This window comes from Thunnus maccoyii, chromosome 5, assembly GCF_910596095.1.
Source record: "Thunnus maccoyii chromosome 5, fThuMac1.1, whole genome shotgun sequence".
NCBI lineage: Eukaryota > Metazoa > Chordata > Actinopteri > Scombriformes > Scombridae > Thunnus > Thunnus maccoyii.
In genome coordinates this window covers 11,012,607-11,038,615 of record NC_056537.1, presented here as the reverse complement: position 1 = coordinate 11,038,615, position 26,009 = coordinate 11,012,607, and the positions used below count along the sequence as shown (strand labels likewise).

General features: G+C 41.8%; 1 protein-coding gene across 6 annotated transcripts in view; it reads left to right on the top strand.

The window, feature by feature from the left end:
* Positions 1-26,009, top strand: part of kcnq1.2 (potassium voltage-gated channel, KQT-like subfamily, member 1.2) — a 185,452-nt gene that overhangs the window by 153,896 nt on the left and 5,547 nt on the right. The window contains exon 19 of one of the 6 annotated variants that reach the window (XM_042411209.1): positions 1,334-1,449. The exons of the other annotated variants lie outside the window; for them this stretch is intronic. Within the exon in view, the coding sequence (XP_042267143.1) occupies positions 1,334-1,363 (30 nt within the window). The 3' untranslated portion in view covers positions 1,364-1,449. Of the gene's footprint in view, positions 1-1,333; positions 1,450-26,009 lie in introns of those variants that run through there. 6 annotated transcript variants of the gene reach the window in all.

Sequence of the window (26,009 nt, the reverse complement as noted above, 5' to 3'; positions counted from 1 at the left end):
AGAGACAAAAGAGCTGAAATGGTGGTCCCAGAGATGTTGCATAATAGAAAGAGAATGAGATGAATTGGGACACCTATTGGTCATTATGTTCCTAATAGTCCCGCTGTGCAGAGCAGTATGGTATGTGTGTTCTTTGTGTATCCATGTGTTAGTTTATGCATTATGTGGATGTATGCATGTTTGTTGAAGGCTAACTTAGACACTAATAAAAGAAGTTTACCTTTGGCCACAAGGATTATGCTGTTTTTTCTCTTCTTTGTAGATAAAGTCTAAATATATGGCGGTTAATGAGAAGCCAAGGTTCCATATCATTTACATTCTTCTGCTCATTATTTCAGCTGTTCAAGAAAGTGATATTTTTATTTAGTAGAACCTTCATTAGGGGATAAGGTAAAAGTTGCTGCTGAGTACATGATAGTTTGATCTGTTCTGAAGGTGTGACATTATAGAAGATGTCTTAACTGACATAACTGTAATGTCTTGGATTCAGTCTAGACTGGACTTTCTTGCATGCCATCCATTCCTTTTTTGTCTTTCCAATGTCTGGCCTGATACCAATTCTGTAGAACAGAACGACTCACAATATCCTTAATAGTAAAAAAAATATTCATTTATTGGGTATTTTCTTCAACCAGAAGCCACCTTTTCATAAATAAGAAAGCAAACAAATGGCACGCAGATACTTAGGAGTTTCACGCTTGTCTTTTGGATCAAAAAAATTTACTTCTTGGCACACGTAACGCGGTACGTCCCTCCTCCAGTTGGCAGGTGTAAATAGGGCTGATTAAGGCCTCTTGGCTCTTTTGTGGCTTTGAGTGTTTGGACACCTCCTTGGCATGAGGTGTGAGGGCACGACTGCTGCCGAGTGCCAAGCTTGTGTGCCGGTGACACGGATTCAACAGAGGAAGGCTTGTCATGTGCCAGCGTGTGACAATACAGCGTGATGTCAGGTGGGTGGTCACTCCATTAGGCCACGTCATTCCCTCCATTCTGTAAGTTTATAGCGTCTGACGATGTGGTGACTTCACATCATCCATAAACACTGACTTAACTCACCGAGTAGAGTTTTCCCCCTTATTATGTCTTTAATGTCACGCACTTGTCGTGGTCTCATCGATGCCATGTAGGGTGTGAACGAAGTTACGGCAAGTCCTCATAAATCATACAATTAATAAAATATTATATACTTAGCCATGAAGCAAAAGAGCTAAATTCAATTAGATTAAGAATATAAAAATAACTAAATGTAAAGTGGGTTCGCCTACAGTGAGCTACAGCTAATAAATTTCCCTTTTTGCTTCTTTTTCTTTCCTTCCTTCCTTCCTTCTCCCAGGTGCAGGCTGGTCTTAGCATTAGCTTTTAGTGGTGCCGGGAGATGTCAGTGGCACAGCATGCAAAGACAAAGCACCCTCTGATATTAAATCACCTCATCTCCAACTCACTGGGCCAGTTTTTGGGGAGGAGGCGGGGGTTCCCAGAGTCTGTAGGGCATTTTGGGCCCCTGATTTATACCCCTGTGCTGCATAAAACAGACGAATGGCTCACAATAAGAAGAACATTGTTAAATCTGCTGTGAAGGAGGACTGAGCAAGAGAGAGGAAGGAGAGGAGGATAGATTGAAGGAGAAAATAAAACAGGTTAAGGAGACCTGTGGAGATACCCAGTGAACCGGTGCCAGAGCTGTTATACTTTTAGTGGGCTTTAGCTTATTTATGTGATAAAAACAGGATTTGAACTGCATTTGAACCACAGAGATTAAAAAAGAATTCCCAAATTGCTATCTGTCTCTACTACTTTCTCAATGCTTTCGCATATTTCCTTTTGATCCTCTACAAAAAAGTTTGAGCTAAAATGTGTCTGTGGTGACCTTTGATGCTTTTGTGTGTGAGCAAGAGCCCACACTTGTCTGTTTTTGAACAAACAAGTGGCAAATTTAGGCTCCACCCCTGCCCTTTCCATAGTGTGGAAACCACTCCAACAGGAAGCTCACACCAAACATTAACGGGGCTCTGACGTCAGTTACTCACCACACATCCCGCTTGTCACCAAACTTCAAAACACCCCACTCATTCTGTAAGTGCTGCATTTAATTTTTAACTTTTTTTTTTTTTTTTTTGCAACATCCCCCCCCCTTTTTTTAAAAATTAATTTCTGTCATTCTTATGGTAGATTTTTTTTCTCTGTCTGCCTATTTGTCTCTCTCTCTCCCTCCCTCTCTGTCACATAAACACACACACATTCCCCAGACTGAGCTCATCTAATCGGCATCTTATCAGCCATCTTGTGAGCGTGCCGTTGTTATGACTAGAGTTGTTTCTATTCCCAGAATAGGGCTGACACTGAAATAGAACATTCCCATGTAGCCTCTGCATCTAGTCGTTCAAACATTCCTCCAAATACCACTTTCAGTAAATCATCATCATCTCTTCTCGGCTCATCCCTGAGAGCATCACTCCTACAATATTTGAATTGAAAGCCACGAGATTCTTGTGTGAAAAACAAATCAGCCGTGCCAAGATGAGATTCTTATTAGGCTGAGAAACAATACGTTCTTCATAGCTGTGCCTGAGTCATTTTCATGTGGGATCTGTAAATGTTTAGCTTAATATAAATGCAGATGTTTTGAAACAGTTGCACGTATATCATTTGCACTTGCCTAGGCATGAAGCAGTCTGAACTTTAGAGCTCCCTTGTATCATTATTAAAAAAAAGCCTCCTTTGTTTTCGATTTTCAGAAAGTTTCCTAATTAACTCAATGTTTACGTCTAAAGTATTTTTCAGACATCGCTCTCTTCATTCATTTGCTCAAGTAATGGCTTTTTGTCGCTCAGACATTGTTGTCTTTTATGTTAATGTTCCTTACAGCTTTATTCAGACATGACAGGACATTTACAGAAGGAGTGGTATTTGGCAACCGGTTCACAAGAGGGAGCAGAACAGCAGTGAGTTACAAATGTTCAAATGTTTGTTATTTCACAGGCTTTCAGTGCGTATTTAACCTATTTCACCCGATTGCATCATGATGGGATGATGATGGAAATAGTCTCTATATATACTGTATATATGAGTGTTTCCTGGTTTATTGAGATGATTTTATTTTCTTTGTGCACAAGGGATGAAGACTGAGATAATACATTTATTATAGTTATCTTAGAAGGCAGAACGAGGCACACATTTAATCTCTCTCGCTCTGAATGTTTTACCTCGTGCTTTTTCTTTGTCTTTATGTCGATCAGATGGCTTTCCATTTTAGGCTTGTGGCATATTTAAAGTGTTACAGAAATGTTACAGGTCTGACTGAGAAGGATTGCTGGCTTGGTGCTTATTCATGACATGAGACTAACATGTTAAATTGCCATCAGATTGAAGTAAAGACATGCACGTCTCCAGCTTACAATTTAACTAGCGTTCCTCTATTTTTCTCCCTGTCCCCTTCTTTCTCTGCTCTCCACCGTCAAACCCACTTTCAACATGTGGCCTCTCATACAAAAACTCACACACTTATGGTCCTGGCTACTGGTGCGTGAGAAAAACAATGAGTCAGAGGTCTGACATTGGTCTTCTCCACCTGATGGAGCTTTTGAAGGGGGCAGGGGTAGTAGCCAGTGAGTGCGGAGCCCGGAGAGCTGAGGGGGGCTCACGGAGCAGCAGGCAGCCTTTTCCTCCCCTAAACCCCATAACTCCATCTTGGGTCATGAGCTAGGGGAGCGGCAGGCACGTGCCACAGGAGCGCTGGAGCCCCCCTGCCCCCCCACCCCCACCCCGGCCCCACTGTTGCTTTTGGACGATGTGGCAGCGCTATCCTGCTATTGAGCCGGACCCGGTGTCAAGTTCTTCAGGGGGCCTCCAAGATGAGTCGATGAGATTTTGTACAGGTGCCGGTGCCTGAGCAAACGCACACACCGTACACACAGACGTGATGCTCAGGAAGATTTGCACAGCTGTGTGAAGGGGACCCCTCCCTTGCCAAACGTAGCGGCGGCCCTCTGTGAAGCACACTCCAACACACACAGATGATGAGGGGCTGCTCCTCACCGGCACACTGCTCACCAGGCAGCACAGGAAAAATAAAGTTCAAGGGCCTGGCTCGCTCCTCTATTACATTAATTACTTTTATGTGTTTATTCAACTCACACTAAAAAGGAGTCTCTAGATATTACTCTTGTATATTTCAGTCACGCTAGTTTTCCCTCTCTTTCATGGTTTAGGATGACATCTGACATTTGACTTTTGTGTAGTTCTGTGGTGATCAAAAGTGTGTGTGTGTCAATATAACTACATCCATTCATGTGCATAGTACATGCAAAGTGTGTATGACTGTCAAAAAGGATCGACCCAGTCGGTTAAGAGGCAGTGCTGGTGTCTCCTTTGTCCATACAGGTAATCAGCTCCTGACACATGAAGTAAGTGGAAATTTCCTGCCCTTTTTTTAACAGATCTCGATCTGGGAAATGACTCGTCATTGAAAGCTGCAGCTGCATGCCTCACTGCCATTCACTGGGCAAAGCAGCAGCACTGGAACATCTGTCTCTCTGTTTGTGTCTCTTTCTTCTCCTTCACACTACCAGCCCTCTCTCTTTTCTTTTCTTCTTGATCTGTTTCCTCTAATGTCTCTCTCTTTTTTTTTTTTTTTTTACCATTTTCCATCTGTCCTCACTGTTTGTTTTTTACCATCTTCTCTTTATTTGACTTACATTATTGGAAAGACTGTTGCAAAAAACAGTGGATAGAAAATGTACAAAACCAACACTGGCAAATTCAACATTCATCATTCAAATTATAAAGAAATCATCGTGAGATCTTTAAATATGCAATGTAACGGCGCATACTTAGTCTTCGTCAGAGCAGCCATATACATGTACATGAAATTTCCTTCTGCCAAGTGTAACAAGTAAAGTAGCAACAAGAAATGTACAACAGCATTAAACAAGTACAAGACAATGAGTAAGCTCACTCCAAAAAAGGCACGTTTGAATCCACGTGCATCCATTCTCCGTTTGCGTGAAGCACAGTATGAATTTAGTATGTTTTGAAAGCATTAAATTGAACAAAAAAACATTCATCAAAAACATTCTCTATAGTGGTCTTTCTGTCTTCACTCTTTACACATACACAAGCACCCTCTTATCCACAAAAATGAAGAGATCAAAACCACAACACACATATCATGCCGCCCTCCACACAAACACACTCGCACACACACACACACACACACACACACACTCTCTGTCCATGCATTTTTGCCATTCACCACTCCGCACACCCCTCCCCACCATCCATCCAGCCCACTCCAGATGTGCAAGGACAGAGGGAGCCCAGTCATATTCAGTCAGTCACTTTCTACCCAGAGTGAAAGTGAAACACCACCTGTATGTCTGTCTGCATGCGTTTCAATAGCCAGAGCCATAACCCTCAGCTTTCACCGCAGGCCAGCCAGAAAGCCTCGCTGATGGCTTCCCAAGCTGGAGGACAACGAGAGTGAGGTGATGTAGAGAGAGAGAGAGAGGGAGAGAGAGAGAGAGAGAGAGAGAGAGAGGTCTTTACACTGCAGAAAGCCTAATGTCATCAACTTGTTTTGTCTACCATTGAGTTGTAAAAGTTTTATTTTCTTGAAAGAACCGGGAAAATCTGCCAATGCGATGAGATAATTTGAACCTGTTTTCAGTGAAAATAGGCATGTTTAAAAAATTTCTTCAATCAAGGATCATTTTTACAAAGTTCAGTTTTAAATAATATTACTGCTCTGGCAGATTTTTACACTACTTTGGCAGTAGTGCACTTAACTACAGTTATGCCATTAAAGCAGATCTAAATTTAAAAAGTTTGAGCCATAATGAATGGTCAGGAGGCCAGGGGGATGGGGGTGGTGGTGGTGGTGGTGGGTGGGGGGGAGGGGGGTTGAGAAATACAAGGATAGTGTGATTGGGGAGCTGAGGGAAATAAAGAGAATGAAGATTTATGGATTGTATTAAAAAAAAGAGTTTAACAAAAAAATCAGGGAGAGCCTATTCAGTGAGGAGAAAAAGAAGTTCACCTAGAAACACGGAGGTGAGAAGGAAGTAGAAGAAAACAAACAACATACTTCTTCTGCCATCCCCCTGAGTATCCCTCTCTCTCCTCCCTCCTATACTCAGCCCCTGCAGGCCCCAGCAGAGTGGCGATCCAACACCATGCTTTATAGCCCACTGGGACCAGGCCTAAATCTGATACTGGGCCTCTTAACACACACATAAAGTCAGCACATCCCTCAGCGCAGCAAAGACAGTCCATATCCCTTCACCTTTATGACAATAGTCATTTTATCTGCGTGCCTTTTGGATGAAGCTATTCCTGAATCTGTTACTAAGAGTATGTAATGTATAAAGAATATTTTAATAAGTCAGATGTAACCAGGAAATTTGATGACGTAACGCGAAGTAAAACACTGGATGAGTAGAAAGAGAGCTGCCCAGTGTTATCCCTCTCCAGTTACACACTTTAGAGGTTCTCGCCTGCTCGTGAGCACTTCAGTAATAAAGTTCTGCTTATTCACTTATTCACTTACGTCATTTAGACTGAGTTCAGACCAACAATAGCACTGTGTCAAAAAAACCAACTTTTTTTTGGCTTTTTTTGTCCCTAAACTTGTGAGTAACAGCAGGAGTAGCACAATGCTAAATGCACGGTAAACAGTACAAGGTATTGTACCTGGTATCTGCCTGTGCACATACTTGAATTGCCAAAACAGTGAGTCGGCTGATCCACTGTGGCAAAACTTAAAGGTGTAATATGTAAGAATTGACCAGAATTTTAGTTCAGAACATTCCCAAATTAATTAAAATTATAAACAGAATGTGAAGAAATAACAGCTTTGACGTTATGTAAAAGACCAATATGTATTATGTTGCAGAGATATCTACTGAAGTTAGCATGCTAACCAGCTAGCTTCAGATACAAAATACCATTTTGTACCTGAGGGGCAATACACCTCACTGTAGCCTCCAGTCTGCCCTCAGTCCAACATGAGAGGAAGAAGTGAGTGCTGCCCAGTAATGTTGGAGCCAGGCTGAATGCTGTTGAAATATTCGCTGTAGGACTGTTGATATGTCACTTTATTAAGTTTTAATATCTTTTCAAGAAAGAAAGTAACCATTCAGATTCCCGCTATATGGTCAGTTCATCCAAATAACGCCTGTTTGTAAAGTTGCACTGACATTGTCGGAGCAGCGGCTGCTGCTGCAAACGCTGGCTGGGGAGACATCAGCTGGTCATGTCAGCTTATCTGACGTACCAGCTATGTGTAAAGTGGCATGAGCCATTTGGCATCTTAGCAAATTGTAGTAAGCTGGATCGAGATTGAAATATCATACCAATAAATTAGGTCTGTGCTGGATTACTGTGTTGTAAAATGGCAGCAATTAGTGAAAAAATTATGCTGTGTGGCAGAAAAACTGCCGTTCTACCATTAGTGAGTTGTGTGACATGTTATGATTTACACCTACCCTGGGGGCATGTGTGTAACTATTTAGTTGTTACTTCATGTTATGTTGTAAATTATCTCTGTGGTGCAACCGCTTTCTGATCTGTGCAGCTCGTTTGTAATTTACCGCTGGCTCTCATGACTCTGTAGCATTTTGATATCTTGACAACGCCTTAGCACAGATTCACTGTAAACAGTGAGCTTCATGCTATATTCAGTGAGGGGTGGGGTGGCGTATGTGTGTGCGTGTGTGGTGGGGGGAGGGGGGGGGTGATATGCTGCCCCCTATTTGTTTGGATCAGGTGGCCAATTCTTACACATTACACCTTTAAGGATAAACTTTGTTGCCAGACTACTTACCTCCTCTTCACACATACAAACTTAGAGTAGTAATCTCTCTCTTGCCTCTCACGAGTCTGCAGTTTATGGGCATGTTTAGCGTTAAGCACGTGATTCACTTACTGAGCTGTGATTGGACAGATATTTTTTCCCAATGCCACTATACTGGCATAGGACACATAGGCACATTTCTTCTAGCAGTGTGTTTCCACACACTGTTTTGCTTACTCAAGTCTCAGTAGCTTGTTAAAGTTATATACTTATATGTTATACAGTTTTGCTCGAAGTACTTTTACATAATTGAGTGTTGTAGAAAACAACTAGGTCTATGTGCTTCCTTTTTCCCAAGGGATTCAAAACAAGTGTGATCAGTCATCTTCAGGTTGTCAATCCTGCATGTCAGTATGTGCTCAGACTTGAACTTTCCTCCATTTCTTCAGATTGTGCCTCTGGGCAACTTTTTAAGTCTTGAATCACTTCAGGTAGCACCAGGATACTATGTGTGAACGGGGGGTTAGGCTTTAACCAGCTGGTCCACGGATTCAGACTGTAGATCTTGCTCTGAATGTCAGTTAGGTTTTTAAATGGCATTTACTGACTCACTGGAAGAGTGCTGAAATGTTCTCAGGTTTAAGATTGATACATTTGGTTTTAGGTGTTTAGCTACCAAACAGTCTAAACATCACACTGTTCTCACTTGAAATGGTAAAGTGGTTTGGTTAGGTTTGCTACACAATGAAGTGAAATATTTGTGGCAGCCCTGAAGAGATTCTTTACCTTGAAATGCTAAAGTTGTCTTTGACCTTGACATTGAAATAACAAGAGTGATAGCCCTTAAAGTTATTTACCATGCCAGAATTATCTTCATGGTTTGGATAAGTGACATACCCTCGGTAACGACCCAAGGTAAACAGTTTTCTCTTTATCACAGACATGAGTTACTTCTCAAGATTGTTGAGTGTTATCACAGGGTGAATGAGTCAGCATGCTTTCTCCAACTTGCGTTTGTGTAACAACTGTGCGATTAGCTCCAAACCCTCAGTATCAACCCACTGAAATCACTCTTTTGTCACTGCTTCTAAACAGTGGAGTATTTTAGCTAGAAGAAGGGGGTTGTATAGCAGATAGAGTGATTTTAATATGATCCTAATAAGTAACCACAACAGGTAGCAGGATTAAAGCATGTCATCAATTATTACTCCATCATTGCTCTCTGCTAACCGCTGAGCTAACTTACTAACTCCACAACAAATCTCAGAGTTTGCCACCACAAAGCCCAGGTCAAAAGGCCAGCGAGACAAACAAACCCTTGTCTCTCTTTCTGTTTGGACAAGGATTTGTTCCGGAAAAGCCTTCAATCTGTCTTCCTTCCTGAGGTGTTTATTTGCACTTGGGCTCCCACCAGCACCTCAGCTGTTTACAGTGTTTGTTTGAATCATTTCTATTTTATTTTTTGGAGAGAAAAAAAAGCTGTTTTTAGCTCAGTTATGTTTGGACAATGCCGGTTTGTTTCTTGACCTATAAATATTTCTAAACGGGCAGCCGGATAAACATCCTTCCCCATCATAGCATGTCAACCAATTAGCTAAAGGAAGTCATTGGTCCACAAGGTTTTTATTTGCATCATAGCCATGTTTCTTTTGCTAATAGCTGCGGTTTCATGTCTGACCTCACTGGGCAGAAGAAGTGTGAAAATGTTACCGCCACTTTTATTTTCCATGTAGTATGCTGGTCCACAGATGAATTCCTATGTCCTACTTTTTCTAAGTGGGGGGAAATCATTTCCCTCAGACAGTTAAGACAACTAATGTACAATATCAATATTTTCATATCCACGTGTCTTGATGTAATAGAAAATCCCCTCCACTTCTGTCCCTAGCCTTCATTTCTGCTATTTATTTTCCTAATAATGTAAAAGGGCTGCAACTAACATTTATTTTTTATGATTGATTAACCTGTTGATTATTTGTGGATAGTTTTTGAATCAATATAATAAAATATGAAAAAAGTGAAAAGTGTCAAAAAGCCCAAGGTGATGCCTTCAGATGTCCCGTTGACCAAGCTGTAAATCCCCACATTTGAGAAACTAAAAACATCAAATGTTCGGCATTATTGCTTCATAAATTATTCTTATTAATAGTCAGTTATCATTTTTTTTTATTCATTTTCAGTAAACCAACTAATAAAAATAATTGCCATGTTTCAGCACGACATTGTACAACAGTGGCATGAAGTTTGGCAATTTGGATTTGACCTGTTCACTGTTTGTATGCATATTCCTGTGGGCCTAAGATAATTTTACTGTTGTAATCATAAAAATCTCCCTAGATAAGTGCTGGTGTAATTCCCTAAAATGCAAATACAAATGAAGAAGATGCCTTGGGGAAGATTACTTCCTGTTAATCAGAGTGACTCATCTCTACCTGAATCAGCAGCTATCTAGTTGAGCTCCTCACAGATTAAAATCTTAAATTGTGGTTCTGGAGCTTGTAACTACTTCCGAGACATACTGTTTTCTCTCTGGTTTCCTCCACTCCTCATATGAGATCAGGCTCCTGGAGAAAAAAATCATCCCAATTCTTCTTTAATCAAAGAGCATGCAACCATGTACATTCTTAGGACACAGAAACATTATATTATTATTGATTAATTGCAATGTTAGCAGACTGGCAATTTAATGTCACCCCACTGGATTTGAATGTTAGCAAAACTCCCAACATGTAAATGCAGATTGCATTGCAGATTCTTTTTATAAGTTTTAGTGAGTTTTTTTTTTTTTTTAATTCTGATTCATTGTGATTTTCATTGACACAAAGACTGACTGAAACCACTCTTGTCTTTTATGTGCACGTCCACGACTACCACCGGTCTTGTAGCATCCTCCCAGGTATTTAGTTGATGGTTCAGTAGCGTGCTGGCAGGAGTGGTCCGGATGTTAGGGGTTGGCTACAGAGAGGTTAATCAGGATCAGAGCTCAGACCCTCTGGCCTTGTTCAGAACCAGCAAAGCATACAGCTTTCTGTTTTCACAATACACCCTGACTGCCATTAGTGCTGTGTCACCAGGCAAGGGTTGTGTATGTGTGTGACTGTATTTGTGTGTGTGAGCGAAAGTGTTATGAGTTTCCACAATCAGGAAGCTCTATACACGCACCTACATGCTTACGCATTCAGTCACATGAACTCACCCACACACACATTTTGGCGGGGATGAGTCTCATTAGCCACCTCCTGACTCAGGGTGTATTTTGAGGAAGATGGGGGCCAGTGGACCCTTGCTTACTCATGCCTGGATGTGACAAAACGTCACTGGCCTACTCAGACTTACACTTAAAGGCCATTGTGCGACTACTGTTGTCCTCCAAATAAGGCTATGTATTCACTTCGCTTCCCCCTCTGACTTTCAACCCTTTGGTGTCCTCAAGTAAATATTCAGCCAAGACGCTTTCACATGTTGTATGTATAGAAGGAGATTGGAGATTATGCAATACAGATTGAACCAAGATGATTACGGTAATATTGGGATTTACAGGATTTTGCATCAGTGTGATAAAGTAGCTTGATTTGTTGGGTATTTAATTCACTAGATTAACCAAAAACAAACAATCTCATCTGGATTTTTTCATATATGAACAGTTTCTCGGTTGAATTTCCAGAAATGTGCTACATCACGGTATATTGCTATCACAATATTAGAAATAGATACAGACCTACAGTAATAGGAAGTCAAGTCAATCCAGAAGCATTTCAGTTGAAAGGTCATTTTCATCAACCTGAATTGAATGCTCTACTACAGTCAAATCAGGGCTGTATTAGCTGTCTGAAGTTACAGCTACTTCAAAGGGATCACTTCCTGCTGCAAATCACATGGAGGTATTTATTGTGAAGCAGTTACAGTAAATTCATTTTATTTACTGGCAAGGTTGGCGCACTATTGTTGTTACTGACTCACAATTTGGATGAAAAGCAAGCAGGCAACAGTTGTTTAGTCTAGTTTTGGGAGGAGGTGAGGATATTTTCATTAGTGTCTTAAGTTCCACGTTGACAAAATGTAACACTTGACATTTTCACGGTCAAACTTACTTCAAAACAAAAGAAAACAATGAATTTCTCCGCGTGCTTTTATTTCTACTTCATATTTATTTCTTATATATCCAGAGAAGTGATCTTAGCTTGGAAAAGGTTACTGATCACCGCCCTAGAAGAGAAGATTTCCACAAGTTGGCAAAAAGCAGGCTCAGACTCAACAAAAGCATGGTGAGAAGGGTTTGATCTAGCAGAGATCACAGTGGAATACATCGGGCTCGCACCGCTGCTTCTGTCTGAGTCATGTTGCCTGGGGCGGCATGATAATGTGACCTCAAGTGGCGTGATGTGTGACACTGAGCTATTCCCTCCATTATAAACCACAATCTGTGAAGAGGAGTGGCATTCAGCCACCGTTGCCCGACTTGGGTGGCTTCCCCTCCCTTCTCATCCTCTGCTTTCATGCAGGAGAAAATTGCACAACATCAAATTAACCGAGTCTTCTTTTTTCCGTACTAAGTGATGAACACTCCATACATGTGGAAGTTTAATTTTCCTCTCACTCTATTCATCACAATTACCCACAAACCTGTTTTTTTCTCTATTTACTGAACCCAAAATAGACACAGCTTGGGGGGGAAGGTATAACTCATAGCACACACACTGTATATTTCCAGCGCGTCCTGTAGTAACTTTGGCGGCAGCCAAACATGTTTCTCTATTTCACGCTCTGACAGACAGTAGGCACAGTGTGCCAAGGTGGTGTGGTTGTTAAAAATAGAAAGAGTTAATTCAGCAGGGCAGGGACACTTGAAAAGATTTAGCTACCTGCAGACATTTCCTGAGCAGGGAAGAGTTTCCCCTCTTCTAGATCAACAGTCATCTAAATAAGGACTGTGATCTATCCTGACTGCTTCCTTTGAGGGGGACGGACAGTGACGTGAGGAGAGCGTACAAGAAGTAGAAGCAGGGAAAACAGAAAGAGAGACGGGCAGGGGGTTGTGTTTGATGAAAGCCTGGCTTACTACAAGCTAAAAATACTACCCAGCCTGGTTTGCAGCAGGCATGAGGAGGGGGGGGTAGGGAGGGGGGGACTGTGTACATATGTGCGTCTGTCGCCCCACACCCAACAGCTGGAGGCTGGAGCCTAAGAGGGGGTCCCACATCACTGCAGGGGAAACAACAGGTGGACGAGAGGGCGTGTGGTTCTGTGTTTGTACTGTACATATGTCTGAGTGTGTGTGCTGGTGTATGTTGGGCTTGTGTGCAGAAATCTGTGCTTATAAGTGCATACGTACATGTACACACCAGTAGCCCTTGTAAAAACGTCAGTGTCACACAGAGCCTGTGTCTCTGGCCAAGCCTGAATTGTCTTATTCATGCTGTCTAATCTATTTAAATCCTAAGTGAGGCAATGCTATGAATCAAAATTAATGACTGTGTTGTTGATGCTGATGTTAAAGCTCTGGTATGAGTACTGTATTGGCCATTCACAGCAGAAGCTTGCTCACTAGGCCTCTATTTTTATACGTGTGTGTGTTAGGGGGGGCTAGCATGTGTGTCTTTCCCCACTACCCGCTTTTACCCTGATGACAAGAGGCAATTGGCCTTCTCAAATGACAGTGACTAGGTACTGTGAGGGCGATTGTACCCAGGCAGCTGTGTATCTGTCTCTCTTTCTCCCCCTCAGTCCCCCTCCATATATCTAAAATGAAAGTAGTTACAGATTCTGTGATTAAATACCTTCCTGTTTGTGCAGGGGCGATCAGATAAGGGTTGCCACGTAGTGAAAGCGAGGGCTGAAAACAAGGTAAAGCCGACAGCCAACACACTTCCTTGGGTCATTATTGGCATACCTGAGATGCTGAAAACACACCGGATGTCTGCACTGACGCAGGAAACTGTGTGTGTGTGTGTGTGTGCGTGTGTGTGTGTATGTGTGTGGACGGCAACAAGAACGAGATAGTGAAAGAGTCACCAAATAAACATGTTTTTTTAGTGTTTTACTCTTTTAAAAACATTTTATAGTGGATCCAATTTTCTCCCTTCACTTTTTGAAGGGGCACACTGGATTTCATACATTCTGTTTACTCGTCATGACGAGGACTACTCAGCCTGTAAAAACAGTTGTCTACTGTCTTCTGTGGTTCCTTTCAAACTTTGTCAAACTTTGTAAAGTTTGAAAAAATCACCCTGATGATGTCATTGGGGTTATCTTGGCTCGGGCTTAAGACTTAATTCATAACACAAAGCCTGCTATACAAATGGGGAAAATTGGAGCTTGAAAGAAGAGGGCGTTTAAGAAGCAGGGAGGTCTAATGAAAGATGCTGGTAAGCTGTATTATGGGAAATGTATGATCCTGCACTTTTGGAACTTGACCCACCACTTAGAAATCATAGAAAAAAAGATGCTCTTTTCAACTTTTCTTTTAAACACATAAAGGTTGTGTTTACGCTCAGTGTTGTTCACTAAAACACATGTTGTATATCCATGAAGTCTAACAAATCTGTTGGATGCTTTTCCTTCATTATAAAACTTTTGCAAGGCTGATTATTAGATTTTTTATAAAATGTTCACATCCATGTTTACTACCTTGCAGTTTCTTCATAGACTTTGCTGGCGTGTCAGTACACTTCTTTGCGTGCTACCGCCACCAACTATCAATCAGTGGAATTGAGTAAAACCATCAGTAGGAATGTGTATTGCACCACATTCATCCTCTTGCACATACACAACGCAAACAAAACAGGGACCCACTTGTAAAACTAGAGCGCTACGGGTGGTCAAAACTCCATGTTACCTATAAGATCTTATAGTCTTTGTCATAGTTAGAATATGTTTAGACACTTTTTTCAGTATTAAAAGTAATCTAGGTGATTGTTGTATGTATATGCATGGTTCCAGTGCTAGAAGCTAATGCAGCATGACTTTTCATGTTTCAGACTTGGTGACATGGTGCTAACCATCAGCCTGGGGTTCAAAATCATTTCAGTTTTACTTTGTTCTTTTATTTTAACTCTGGTAAATACATCTAAACTTTGTATTTAAAATTTCTATATAAATTAGGCTATTATTATTTCAGTATAAGCACACACATACGCTCAAATACAGTAGCAGCTTTGAGGCAGAGCTAGCGAATAGGGAATATTAGGAAGGCTACAGTGACTGGCCAAATGAGTGGAATAGTTTCATCTGGCCTTATCAGTTTCATGTCTTGTTTTGTCTGCCAAGCCTGGCAGGCCCAGTGTTGGTCTTCAGGAAAGAATGTAGGGTCATCAAACAGAGCTGATGGAGTTATTATGAAATTTGGCTCTGGGATAACACCAGACATCCCTGTCCACTGTAAATGGGAAATAGTCAGTCCAACTCTCATTCCAGCAGCATTTGGTAATGCCACAAGGAAGCTGTTTCATTCAGATTTTCGAACATTCTGCTCCTCGTAATTTATGGTTAAATGAGCGCACTCTTGAGAGCTCCCTAGACCTGGTGACCTCTCCGCAGTTTCCCCGGACACTGACCAATTGCGTGTCTCTAAACACTGTCACTGGCCAACCAGGCGTCTCCAGTCTGCGTAATCATCCTCCTCAGCTTCCCCCGACATTAGCAGACGCCATCAAAACATCACTCCTCAAAAAGGCAAACAAACTTCTCCACCAAGCAAGGCTTCCAACCTCTACCGCTTCTCATGTCTGCATCTTTGATGAGGAAAAACACCACCATAACAAAAACAAGAGGATGAGTGGGACAGGGAAAGGCTATATTTGGAAACAGACGAGTGGGCGACAAGATGTCTCCTCTCTTTCTTGTTCCGTCTCTCGCTGCATTACTCCTTCTGTCTGTCTGTCTGTCTCTGTGTGTGAGGCCAGCTGTGGTCATATAGTATAATAAGGCTCTCTATCTCAAATAATGTCTTTAATGCTGGTTAAAAGGGGAAAGGGGGTTGGTTGGGGTCAGGCTGACTCCTGCACCCAGGGATCAGCTGGCACGCTGTTGGGAAGTGGCACCAGGCACAGGGCCACTGTCTGGGCAGGACAGACAGCTGGCGGGGGCGGGGCAGGGGGGGATTCTCTCTGTCTGGGATACACACACACACATCATCTTTAATTCCCCCCACTGTACCCAGACAACTCTTGTTTACATCCCATGTGTATTACATTGTGTCTTTCTCATGGCTAAGTAGCGCTGTGGTTCCCAGTTTGGATCATTTCTCGGAAAATAAAATGAGTAATACCTGAGTAAGTGAACATTATTAAACACCACTGATGCTGCATGTTTTGTCTATTGCTACTGCTTCTCAATATAGAGCTGAAATATACCAGCTCTTGTGATGATGAACAGTTTTAACAGTTTCTGATACTGAACAGTGTCATTTAGAAAATATTGTGAGCCTTTCTTTGTAAAAGGTTTGATTGCTATTAAGCGATTGGATTGCGATTTGTTGTGTAGTTAATCAATAAAAAATTCAGCACGGCACCAGCAAATATTCAGATCCAGCCTCTCAAATGTGAAAATTTGCTTCTTTTCTCTTCTCATATCATTGTAAATTGAATATCTCTGGGTTTTGAACTGTTGGGCAAACAAAACAAGCAATTTAAAGACCTCAGTTTGAGTTCACGGAACTTGTGATTGGTATTTTCCACTCTGTTCTGACATTTTATTGACTAAACAACCCATTAATTGAAAAGATAATTGTCATATTAATATATATATATAGGCTCTGTGTTGTTAAGTGAAATTCTTGCTGTGCGTAAACCATGATGCCATTAGTATCCATTTCAATAGTCGCCCTCAACCTAGACCAAAGTGCTGGCACGCCCCTTGTCATTTATAATATCAGGCTGACTGGCCTATTGATGACGAGAACAAAGCCACAGTGTGGCCGACCTACAGCAGTGGCCGTAGTAACATGGCACCTCCCCGGTGACTGACGATGCCACGCTGGCTGCCACCACAGCCTGGCACAGGAGGGGGGTGGCGGGGGAGTGTGTGTGTGTGTGTGTGTGTGTGTGTGTGTGTGTGTTTGGGGGGTTGACGGGGGGTTTTTGGTGGTTGTGGCAGCTGGCAGTGAGAAGGGGAGAGGAGGGGATTCTCATTTATAAAGACTCCCCTGTGTGAACCCCATGCGAGGCCACACCCTGGATGCAAGCTCAAAATCACTTGCCGAGGTGCACGTACACATGCTCATACATTCACAAACATTGTAATTTTTTGCAGTGGTGCACAGATCTACACACAAATATGTAGTAGTTATGCACACAAAAGGCGGCTGAGAGATGACCCACAAACCAAAAACTCTGTTGCCACATGTGTCACTGTCCTTTTTATGTTGGTTGAGCTTCATATCAGTGTATGTGTGTGTGTGTGTTTCTTTTTTACACAAGTGTGTGTGATTCATAGGCACAGCAGTGTACACTTTTGTCCTGTTGAGTCATTGCTGCGTTGCTGATGAAGTATAGCATGGCGTCACATTGCTGATCTGTTTATTAGCCCTAAGGAGACAGGGGAATGTAATCAAACTGTCCTGATTGAATCACGTGACGGCTATTAATCTACCCACATTAGAGCCCACGATGAAGAAATATTAGTGTTTGGCTTCATTGGATGTGTTGCAATAGTTCCTAGAGGAGATGAGGCCTTTAATAATGAGGAACTTGTTACTTGTGTGTATATGTACACATTTTTGTTTGGGTGTTTGTGTGTATTGTATGTGCTTATGCGACTGTGTGCATGTCTGTGTTATAATTGTAGAATTATGTGGGTGTAAGTGGGGTATATTTATGCGCACATAAATACAAGTATTAAAATGTGTTTGAAGCTGTGTTCTGTCCTCATGAGGGCCACCACACTGGGGACCAGTCAGGAGCAGATCATGTCCAGCTGTCTCTGAGGACAAATGGTCCATCAGGCAACTGCTTGTTCCCCCCTTTGCCACTTCTTCTCACCCATCCCCCCCCCCCCCCCCCACCCCTCCACTCCCCCCCCCCCCCCCCAGTGTGTTTACTTGACTTTACTCGCTAAAAACCATTTTAAGTGGTTTTATCGAGTCGCTCACAGGAATAGCATAGCGATGTGCGCTGACAGCTTCCTGGAAATAGGCGAGAGGAGGTTGAAGTGTTTATGGACAAATGGCTTTTTTTATGGGTTTCACATGTAATGGAGAGTAATGGACATTTGAGTTTGTTTTTGTATTTTCTCATCTCGTTCAAACGTCGGCCCACTCGCGCCTCTCGTAGGTATAAGGTAACATTTGACAAATACTGGTGAAGAATTGAATTTACTGAATGATGGGATATGTGCAGACACAATCATATAACAAAATTAAATTATTACTGTATATTATACATGCAATACTTAAAAAAACCTTCTGATTTGAACATAAATGGGGTTTTCTGTCTCATCCATCCTATATAAATACTAACCTTACGTCTAGCATATCTGTTACATATATTTATCATGTTTTTAATATGACTCCTAACACATTTACATGAACATTTTATGCTACTAACAAATGATGTCCTCCTGTGTACGGGGGAGCAAAACCAAAAAGCATTCCCTCGCCCACACCCATATTCCTCTGAGCTGACAGCAGCTTCACCTCTTGGCATTCGCATTTTTTTCTTTTTATTAAATGGCTGGCAACAGTCCACTCTACACACGGACGTTTCGGGCTCTGCCTTCCCCGAGCATGTGCGTGCGTGTGTGTGTGTGTGTACAAGCTGAGGGAGGCAGAGCCTGAAATGTCTGTGTGCATAATGGACTGTTGCAAATCATTTAATAAAAAAGAAAAATGTGAGAAGAAAATTTGTGAGCGCTTGCCTAATATGCGAATTCTATGGACCTCTGCTCCTGGCTGGTAGCACTTTCAAGGATTTCATGAAATTGAGTATAAAGGAAACAAGCAGAGCCCATTCCTCCCTTTGTTCTTCATCTCTTAGCAGCCATCCCATAATTCATCTCTTTTGGCTTGTTTATGCTGCACATTTATTTTGTTTGCGGTAACATTTCCCTGGCCCTCAAATCTCTCAATGTGAAAAACGCTAATACGCCTCCAACACGACATCAAAGCCTCTCCCTCGCCCAACACTCTCTCTTGCTGTTTCAATTTATGACTTTTTTTTTTTTTTTTACCTTCCTACAACATGAAAGACTATCAGTGTTTCCCACACATACAGCATGTATGTGCGCAGACACACACACGGCCGTACACTACACCACATGGGGATGCGCACAAGCACATACGTGTGCGCGCTCACTCACACACTTTCACAGTTCTACAGTCATGTCCAAACAGAATGATCAGTAAATCAAATAAAACACCCACAGTGTTTCAGAGAGAAGGAGTGTGCTCCGAACAACAGAGTGATAAAAGAGCAAAAAAAGAAAAGGAGAGGAAAAGGGGAGGAGTGGACGCAGGGGGATTGTACGTCCTCGTGAAAGTAGCCCTCAGAAACAAAAGCAGCTTTGAGTGTGCGCCCACTCAGAAGAGAGATTAGCCGGTACACACCCCCCTCAGCACACCACCACCATCACCACCACCACCACCACCACCCCTGCAGAAAAGAGCTTTGGCTGCAGTTTAGCGGCACGTGGCACAGCCCTTGATACTTATCATGTGCGTCAGGTGCTCTTGCTCAGTTTCCTGTTCTTTAAAACATAACTACCATTTCCCTCTTTCACTCCCTCCTTCTTCTCCTTTTCTCAGTCCAGAAGCAATCCATCCACACCGCTGCCAACCACCCTTACCCTTCATTTCTACTTAGTTATTCTCTCTCTCTCTCTCCCTCTCTCTCTCTGTCCATCTCTTTCTCCTGCTTTTACAAATACAAAGAACATATTGTATCTGCCAGCGTTAAAGTGAATCCATTCTCCTTGGCAGCGGCCCGGCCCGCGGTGAATCTGAGCCGGGCTAGCTATGTTTTCCAGTTGGCAGCGAGGCTGCTGGTGGAGCGGGTTGGTTGCTCGTTGGGTTGGTGAATTTGAGTCCAGCTGACACGTTGGTTTAGGATTCATTCACGCAGTCTGTCGTTCTTGCTCTCTCTCTTTCTCGCTCTCACTCCAGTTGCAAAGCATGACCCGAGTTCACCTCATTTGAAGCATTTTCAAATGCACACTTTGAGAATGTTGCCTTATAGCTTTGTTTTTGCACAAGTAAAGTGTCACTGCATGCACAAATATTTGAAACATCTTCTCACTCTGAGAGATGTACTCATGAAAGGAAATTTAGAGATATTAATACATTTTCTGGGGAAGTTTTACAAATGGGTCATATGATTACACCAGACTGACATTTTCACACATTCATTGCATTAGCTGGTGGTTTTCAGCTGCTTTTCTCCATCTGTATGGAAACCAAACTGTTGAGCACTTTAGAAACCAGAGAGGAAGAACATTTTAAGGTCATGGAAGTGCTCTGATTTAGTTGTGGAAAGTCTTGGAAAAGTCATGGAACTTTGTGGGAACCCTGAACTTGAACACACTAAACCAACACACACACACACACACACACACAGACAGACACACACACACACACTCTGTCAGTACAAATAAACTTGTAACTACTGAAATATACAAACTCATGTCTAATAATTCCTGAATAATAATAACAACACCCCTTCACATTTATGGAGTCATACAAAGCACACACATAACCCCAAAATACCAAAGCGCGTTTATGTCGACCGATGAAAAGTCGACGTAAACGCGGTGACACAAACATACCGATAATGAAACGCTATCACGTTTCACAATCATAGTCCAATCCCCAGAAACTGAACATAAACCTCCTCCGCTCCCCTCAAATATGAAAGAGCCCAAGAGATGAGTCAACGCACTCTCAAGGCAGCACAAACAAACTGTTGAGTAAAGGCCACTAGAGCCTTTTGAAGTTTGTCTGACTGTCCTCCTCTCATTTCTCTCCTCCATCTTTCATCCACCCCAACCATTTATTTATCTATTTATCCATCCATCTCCTCTTCTGATCTCTCTTCAACAGCTGGCCCATGCTCATCATAAATCCATCTTCTTTGTCTTCTATTTATATTTCTCTTTCTGATATATTTGATTTTTACAAATTTCTTGGAACGTTTTAAACATATCAAACTGTGGTCAGCTTGTGCTTTTTTTAAACTGTGATTTATAAATAAATTGACTTTATTTTTGGAGCCGTGTCTGAGAGAAGAGAGATAGATAGAGCAGAAGTGGAGTTAATTTACAATTTAAAGTACAATGTGCACTCTATGTGTGTGTGTGTGGGTTTTCCCAGCTAAAAGTCTAGTGTGAGCATACTATGACAGTTTCATAATCATCTAATCATAATTTTGATTTGATTCTTAACAACCCTAAAGAAAAAAAAACATCTTTAAAGGTAAATATTGGGTAATTGTAAATGGCATGCAGCCTGCAATAAAGTGCTGTTAATGTGACTCGCTGACATGACTCCTGAAACTCACAAACTACTTAAACTTAAACTATTGGTGTTTCCGAGATTGAATGAAGCATGGCTATCCAGCTGCATTGCCACCGTTTTTATCTGAAATATATTTAAAAATCGATTTTGGAGGATAATTTCAGAGAGCTGTTTCCATAATAGCTGCTACGTTTTTCCAATTCAAAAGACAGAGGCATGGACTAATCAGAGCCCAGTGAGTGGAGCATTAATCTTTCTTTAATCTTTTTTTTTTTTTCTAACTCTAGGAAGGGTCTGTGTTGATGTGTAAATGAGGAAGAGAACTCATCTAATGTACAGTCTACTTATACACATAGTAAATTTGTGTTTCTGGCCATAATTTTGTCCACTGGCTTTGTGAGCATGAGGTAAAGTGTTCACGAATTTAAAACATTACATCGTACTGTCACAAACATCTACCAACAAGTTTAAAAACCTTAGTTTATTCTTTTAATAGTATCAGCGCATAAATTGCCGGCTGACTTTCCTGGATTTAATTTGTGTGTGTGTGTGTGTGTGTGTGTGTGTGTGTGTGTGTGTGTGTGGGTTAACCCCCCCCCCCCCCCCCCCTCCAGTAGACAAAAGCCACCAGTGTCCAGTTCTTTCCTCTTTCAAATTTATTTTCCCTTTCTTCTAGCTTTTTTTTTTTTTTTACTTTCCCTCTTCCTTTACTCTCTCTTTCTGGCCTCTAGCTCCCCACCTCCCCTCCCTCGGCTCACCCCTGATGTCCATTCTCCATTCATGCAGTCCTGTCACAGTGATGATAATGATGACCTCTGTGTAATGCTACCTTGTTATTGGCCCACCAGCGAGGCCAGTGTGTACACCCTCTGTTGCTTTTTCTGCATTGTCCATTGTGTTAAGAGCGAAACGCTGGATCTTGTGTGTGTATGTGTGTATGTGTGTGTGTGTGTGTGTGTGTGTGTGTGTACGTGAAACACAAAGAGCAAGCAGGCAGTCTTGAGTGAGCTGCACAGGGAATCTATGCAGAGGCAGAGAAATTCACCTGAGCTGACCCTATGCTTGTTGTTATTCTGTACATTAAAATTTCAGAAAATTGCAGCGCTTGAAACCAAAATCCATTGGTTAGAAGTGAATATGGAAGTCAATGGACTATGTGGGAATGACGGCACTTTACCATGGACTGAAAACAGTGGACAAGAGCTACACAAGGGTGGTGTGCACAAGGCTAATTAGCACCAAAGAGACTATCAAAAAACAGGAGGGTCTTTCTCTCAGTTAATAAATCTACAAGTAGTAGTCCTCCCTGGAACTCTCTTGGTGCAAAACCTAAGAGTAAATCATTTCCCTGGGAAATGGGAGGACGAGTGACAGGCAGAGCTCAGCGCCATGAGATGCGATTTGCGACATGACTGGCTGGCCTGCATTAGCATCCAGACAGAGTGCCTCATCGGCCCCTGTACTTAGTAAGACACAGCCGTGGACAGCTGCAAAACGGAGAACTAGCGACAAACCTCCCCAACAATCCAGCTTAAAAACAGATTTGCTCCACCGTCGCAGGACCCTGAATCTCCGTCAGACGACCTCGATAAACCGTCATCTTCACACGGCAGGGTAAGAACTGAGAGTTAGTCTTAAAAGAAAAGGCTACAGAAAAAGCTAAGGTCTGGGCCTCAAACTCTTGATTCTGGATGACTTTGCTGTAAAAGATGTAAGAAACATGTGCAGTAAGAACACCAAAATATTCTGCTTTCCCAATGATATGGTCTCTGACTTGACAGAAAGAATCCCAGAACTTGTGGCTGCACACCCAACTGTGAAAACCATCATAGTGCAAATAGGGACCAATGATGTTGTGAAACAACAGTCAGAAGTACTAAAATGAGGCTTAACTGATGTGTTGAACCCACTCAGCTCCTTAAATGCTGCGGTGTTTTTCAGTGGCCCTCTACCACCAGTTAGAAGAAGAGTTGAGAGATTCAGCAGATTGTTGGCACTGGACACATGGCTTTCAACTACATGTACCGTCCATTCAGTGCACCCTTATTGACAATTTCAACTTTTTCTGAGACCACACACATCTTTATAAGGCAGATGGACTTTGCTTTAACAAGTCGGGGAGTAAAATTGTTCATCTCTAACGTATTTTACTTCCTGCATCACCCATCTGCCAAGAGGACAAGAGACAAGAGGAATCGAAACAAGAAAAGGACATAACACAACACGGTGGAAACCTTGGAAGAGAGCCACTTCAGGATTCTCAGGATTTACCTTCTTCACTACCTCAAACCCCATCCTGGTCACCCTCCTCTCCAGTCAACCTTTCTCCCTCCTCTCCCCTCTTGGAGTTCACCGACCAGATGAAAGAGCTGATCACTGCTGGGACTGTCCACCAGGGCCTGCAATGAATTTGCCTCCTTGTTCAGTGACAAAATTCTGAAAATTAGACAAGCAGTCAGTGCCTTGCCTTACAGGAACAAGGGTGAAAAAGAACTGGAAACAACCCACTTGAGTCTGTTTTACTGGATTTTAATGAGAATGCTTTAAAAGTATTATTAAATATTTAAAAGTAAAATATTTTTTCCTGCTTGCTGTTGCCAATTAGTATAACACAACAGTAATCTAACCTCCAGTAAACAGGAAATGAGCGCATCCAACATCTGACTTTGAATGGGGTGTGTCGGTGCTAATGTCATATCAGAATATCAGGGTGGGACACGATGCAGGCACAGACAATATAAAGGAGAAAACCAGTGGGATATCAGCTTGTGAGAGAAAAGCAGATTATTTAATAGAGGGTACAGAGGTGTAGGATTCTTTAAAAATCTGTGATAGTAACAAGCAAGTGATAGTTTTATTAATTGGAGTGATGGCATTTTGATATTTTTCAATATTTTGTACATTTTTCATTTTTACTGTGAGATTGAGCCAGTAGTGTGATCTTTAATTTCATCACAACTTTAAAGCCGACCCTCTCCTTTTTTAATCCTGATAAAAGCAACATTTTGTAATTTATAATTATAATATAACTTCATTTGTACAACAGAAAACTCCACAAGGTACCTTTAAGTACTGGTGAGCCACTCTTTTTCTGTTGCTCAAGACGTACTGCAAGAGATTTTTTTTTTTTTTTTTTTTTTTGCATTTTAAAACCTTGCTTTGTGATTCAAAAGGCCTCAGTGGGATATTAAAGAATTCCTTTCCAATTGGAATGAACATTATGTGAGTCATGTTCGTGCTGTATGAGTAGACACAGTCATAACAAAGGTAAGAAAAAATGACGCTGTGAAATAGTCTGGTGTTACACAGGTTGAACCACCAGGCCGTTTGAGGTCACATCGGTGGGAAAACACATTACATATTCATTACAGCATGCAAGGACGGTGACCTGTGCAATTGTTTCCCTCTTGTCTTATCTCTCTTTCTGTCCCAGCTCTGTCTCCATTGTCTCATGCGATTGAGAGCATTTCAATGACAGGAATCTTGTTTTGTTGAATAGTGCGGCCTGGTCGGACACAGATGCCAAGACATTCCTGGAGCTGGTAGTCTTTCCTTCTGGCAGCCCTGAACCTCTGTCTCTTCTACTCTACTCCTCTTTTTTTGCTCTCCTTTTCACTCTTCTTTTCAAGGTGACTGTTAAAGAGAGAAAGAGCAAGTAGGGGAAGTAGATTTGTGTCTATTTATGAGCCTCTGTGTTTTTGTTTGCCTACGTGCTGTATGTCTGACTGTTGAATTTTCAAAGAAAAGCTATCTATTTAGTAACCCAGCCGGGGCTGCGCTATACAGTGTATGTAGCAGCCTTGTTTCCCCGGCTGAATAAGCCACACCACTTCACAACACCTAATTACTATTCATTACATGTCAAGGCTACCACGCACTCCCTCATTCTACCTCATCCAGTATCTCATATCCCTCTTGCATGTCATGTCTCCATCTGTCAGTAATCATGCGATGGTAGAATTTGGCAAGGATCAGAGAATGCAGCGATAGCAGCCCCAAGCTTTTGTTCAAGCTTAATAACTCCCCAACAGATGGCAGTGTGAATCGCTCTATCGGCACAGGGCTGCTTTTGAGGACTGTATGTTAATTAAGGATCTCTGTTCAACATGATATTCATGGTACAGCAGACTCTTCTCTTCTCTTCTCTTCTCTTCTCTTCTCTTCTCTTCTCTTCTCTTCTCTTCTCTTCTCTTCTCTTCTCTTCTCTTCTCTTCTCTTCTCTACTCTTCTCTTCTCTTCACACAGACAGGGTGAGAACTTATTGACCTCTTGAACTCTCAAATTTTCACTTAAGTATCTTTAAAGTTAATAAAAAAGTGTGTTTAAACTGTATGACAGTGTGTATTCAGTATGCGGTGTACACCTTATACATATATGTATATGTATATATGCAAGCATTTTATGGCTGCACATGTTTCAGATGTGTTGTACATCATTTTATACACATTTCACTAAACTCAGCCTGAAAAAAGGCTTTCTCTAGAAACTGTGGCGTCTTCAATAGAATAAAATATAAAGTTTTGTGGGTTTGGACAATACTTGGCCGTACAACATTTGTAGTAATGGAGCTACCAGGGTCTCCAGCAGGGCTTTTAAAGCAAACCCATGTCAGATCTGGATGTATGATGTAATGTATGTCTGACATTTGCTGTTGTCTGTTCTTGTTTTAATACTAACTGCTTTTATTGTCCTTTGTGCTGCAGTGTTCAAGAAAAAAAGCACCCTGCAGGGACAATAAAGTTGATGTTATCTGTCTTATTTTATCACGTCTAATCATGA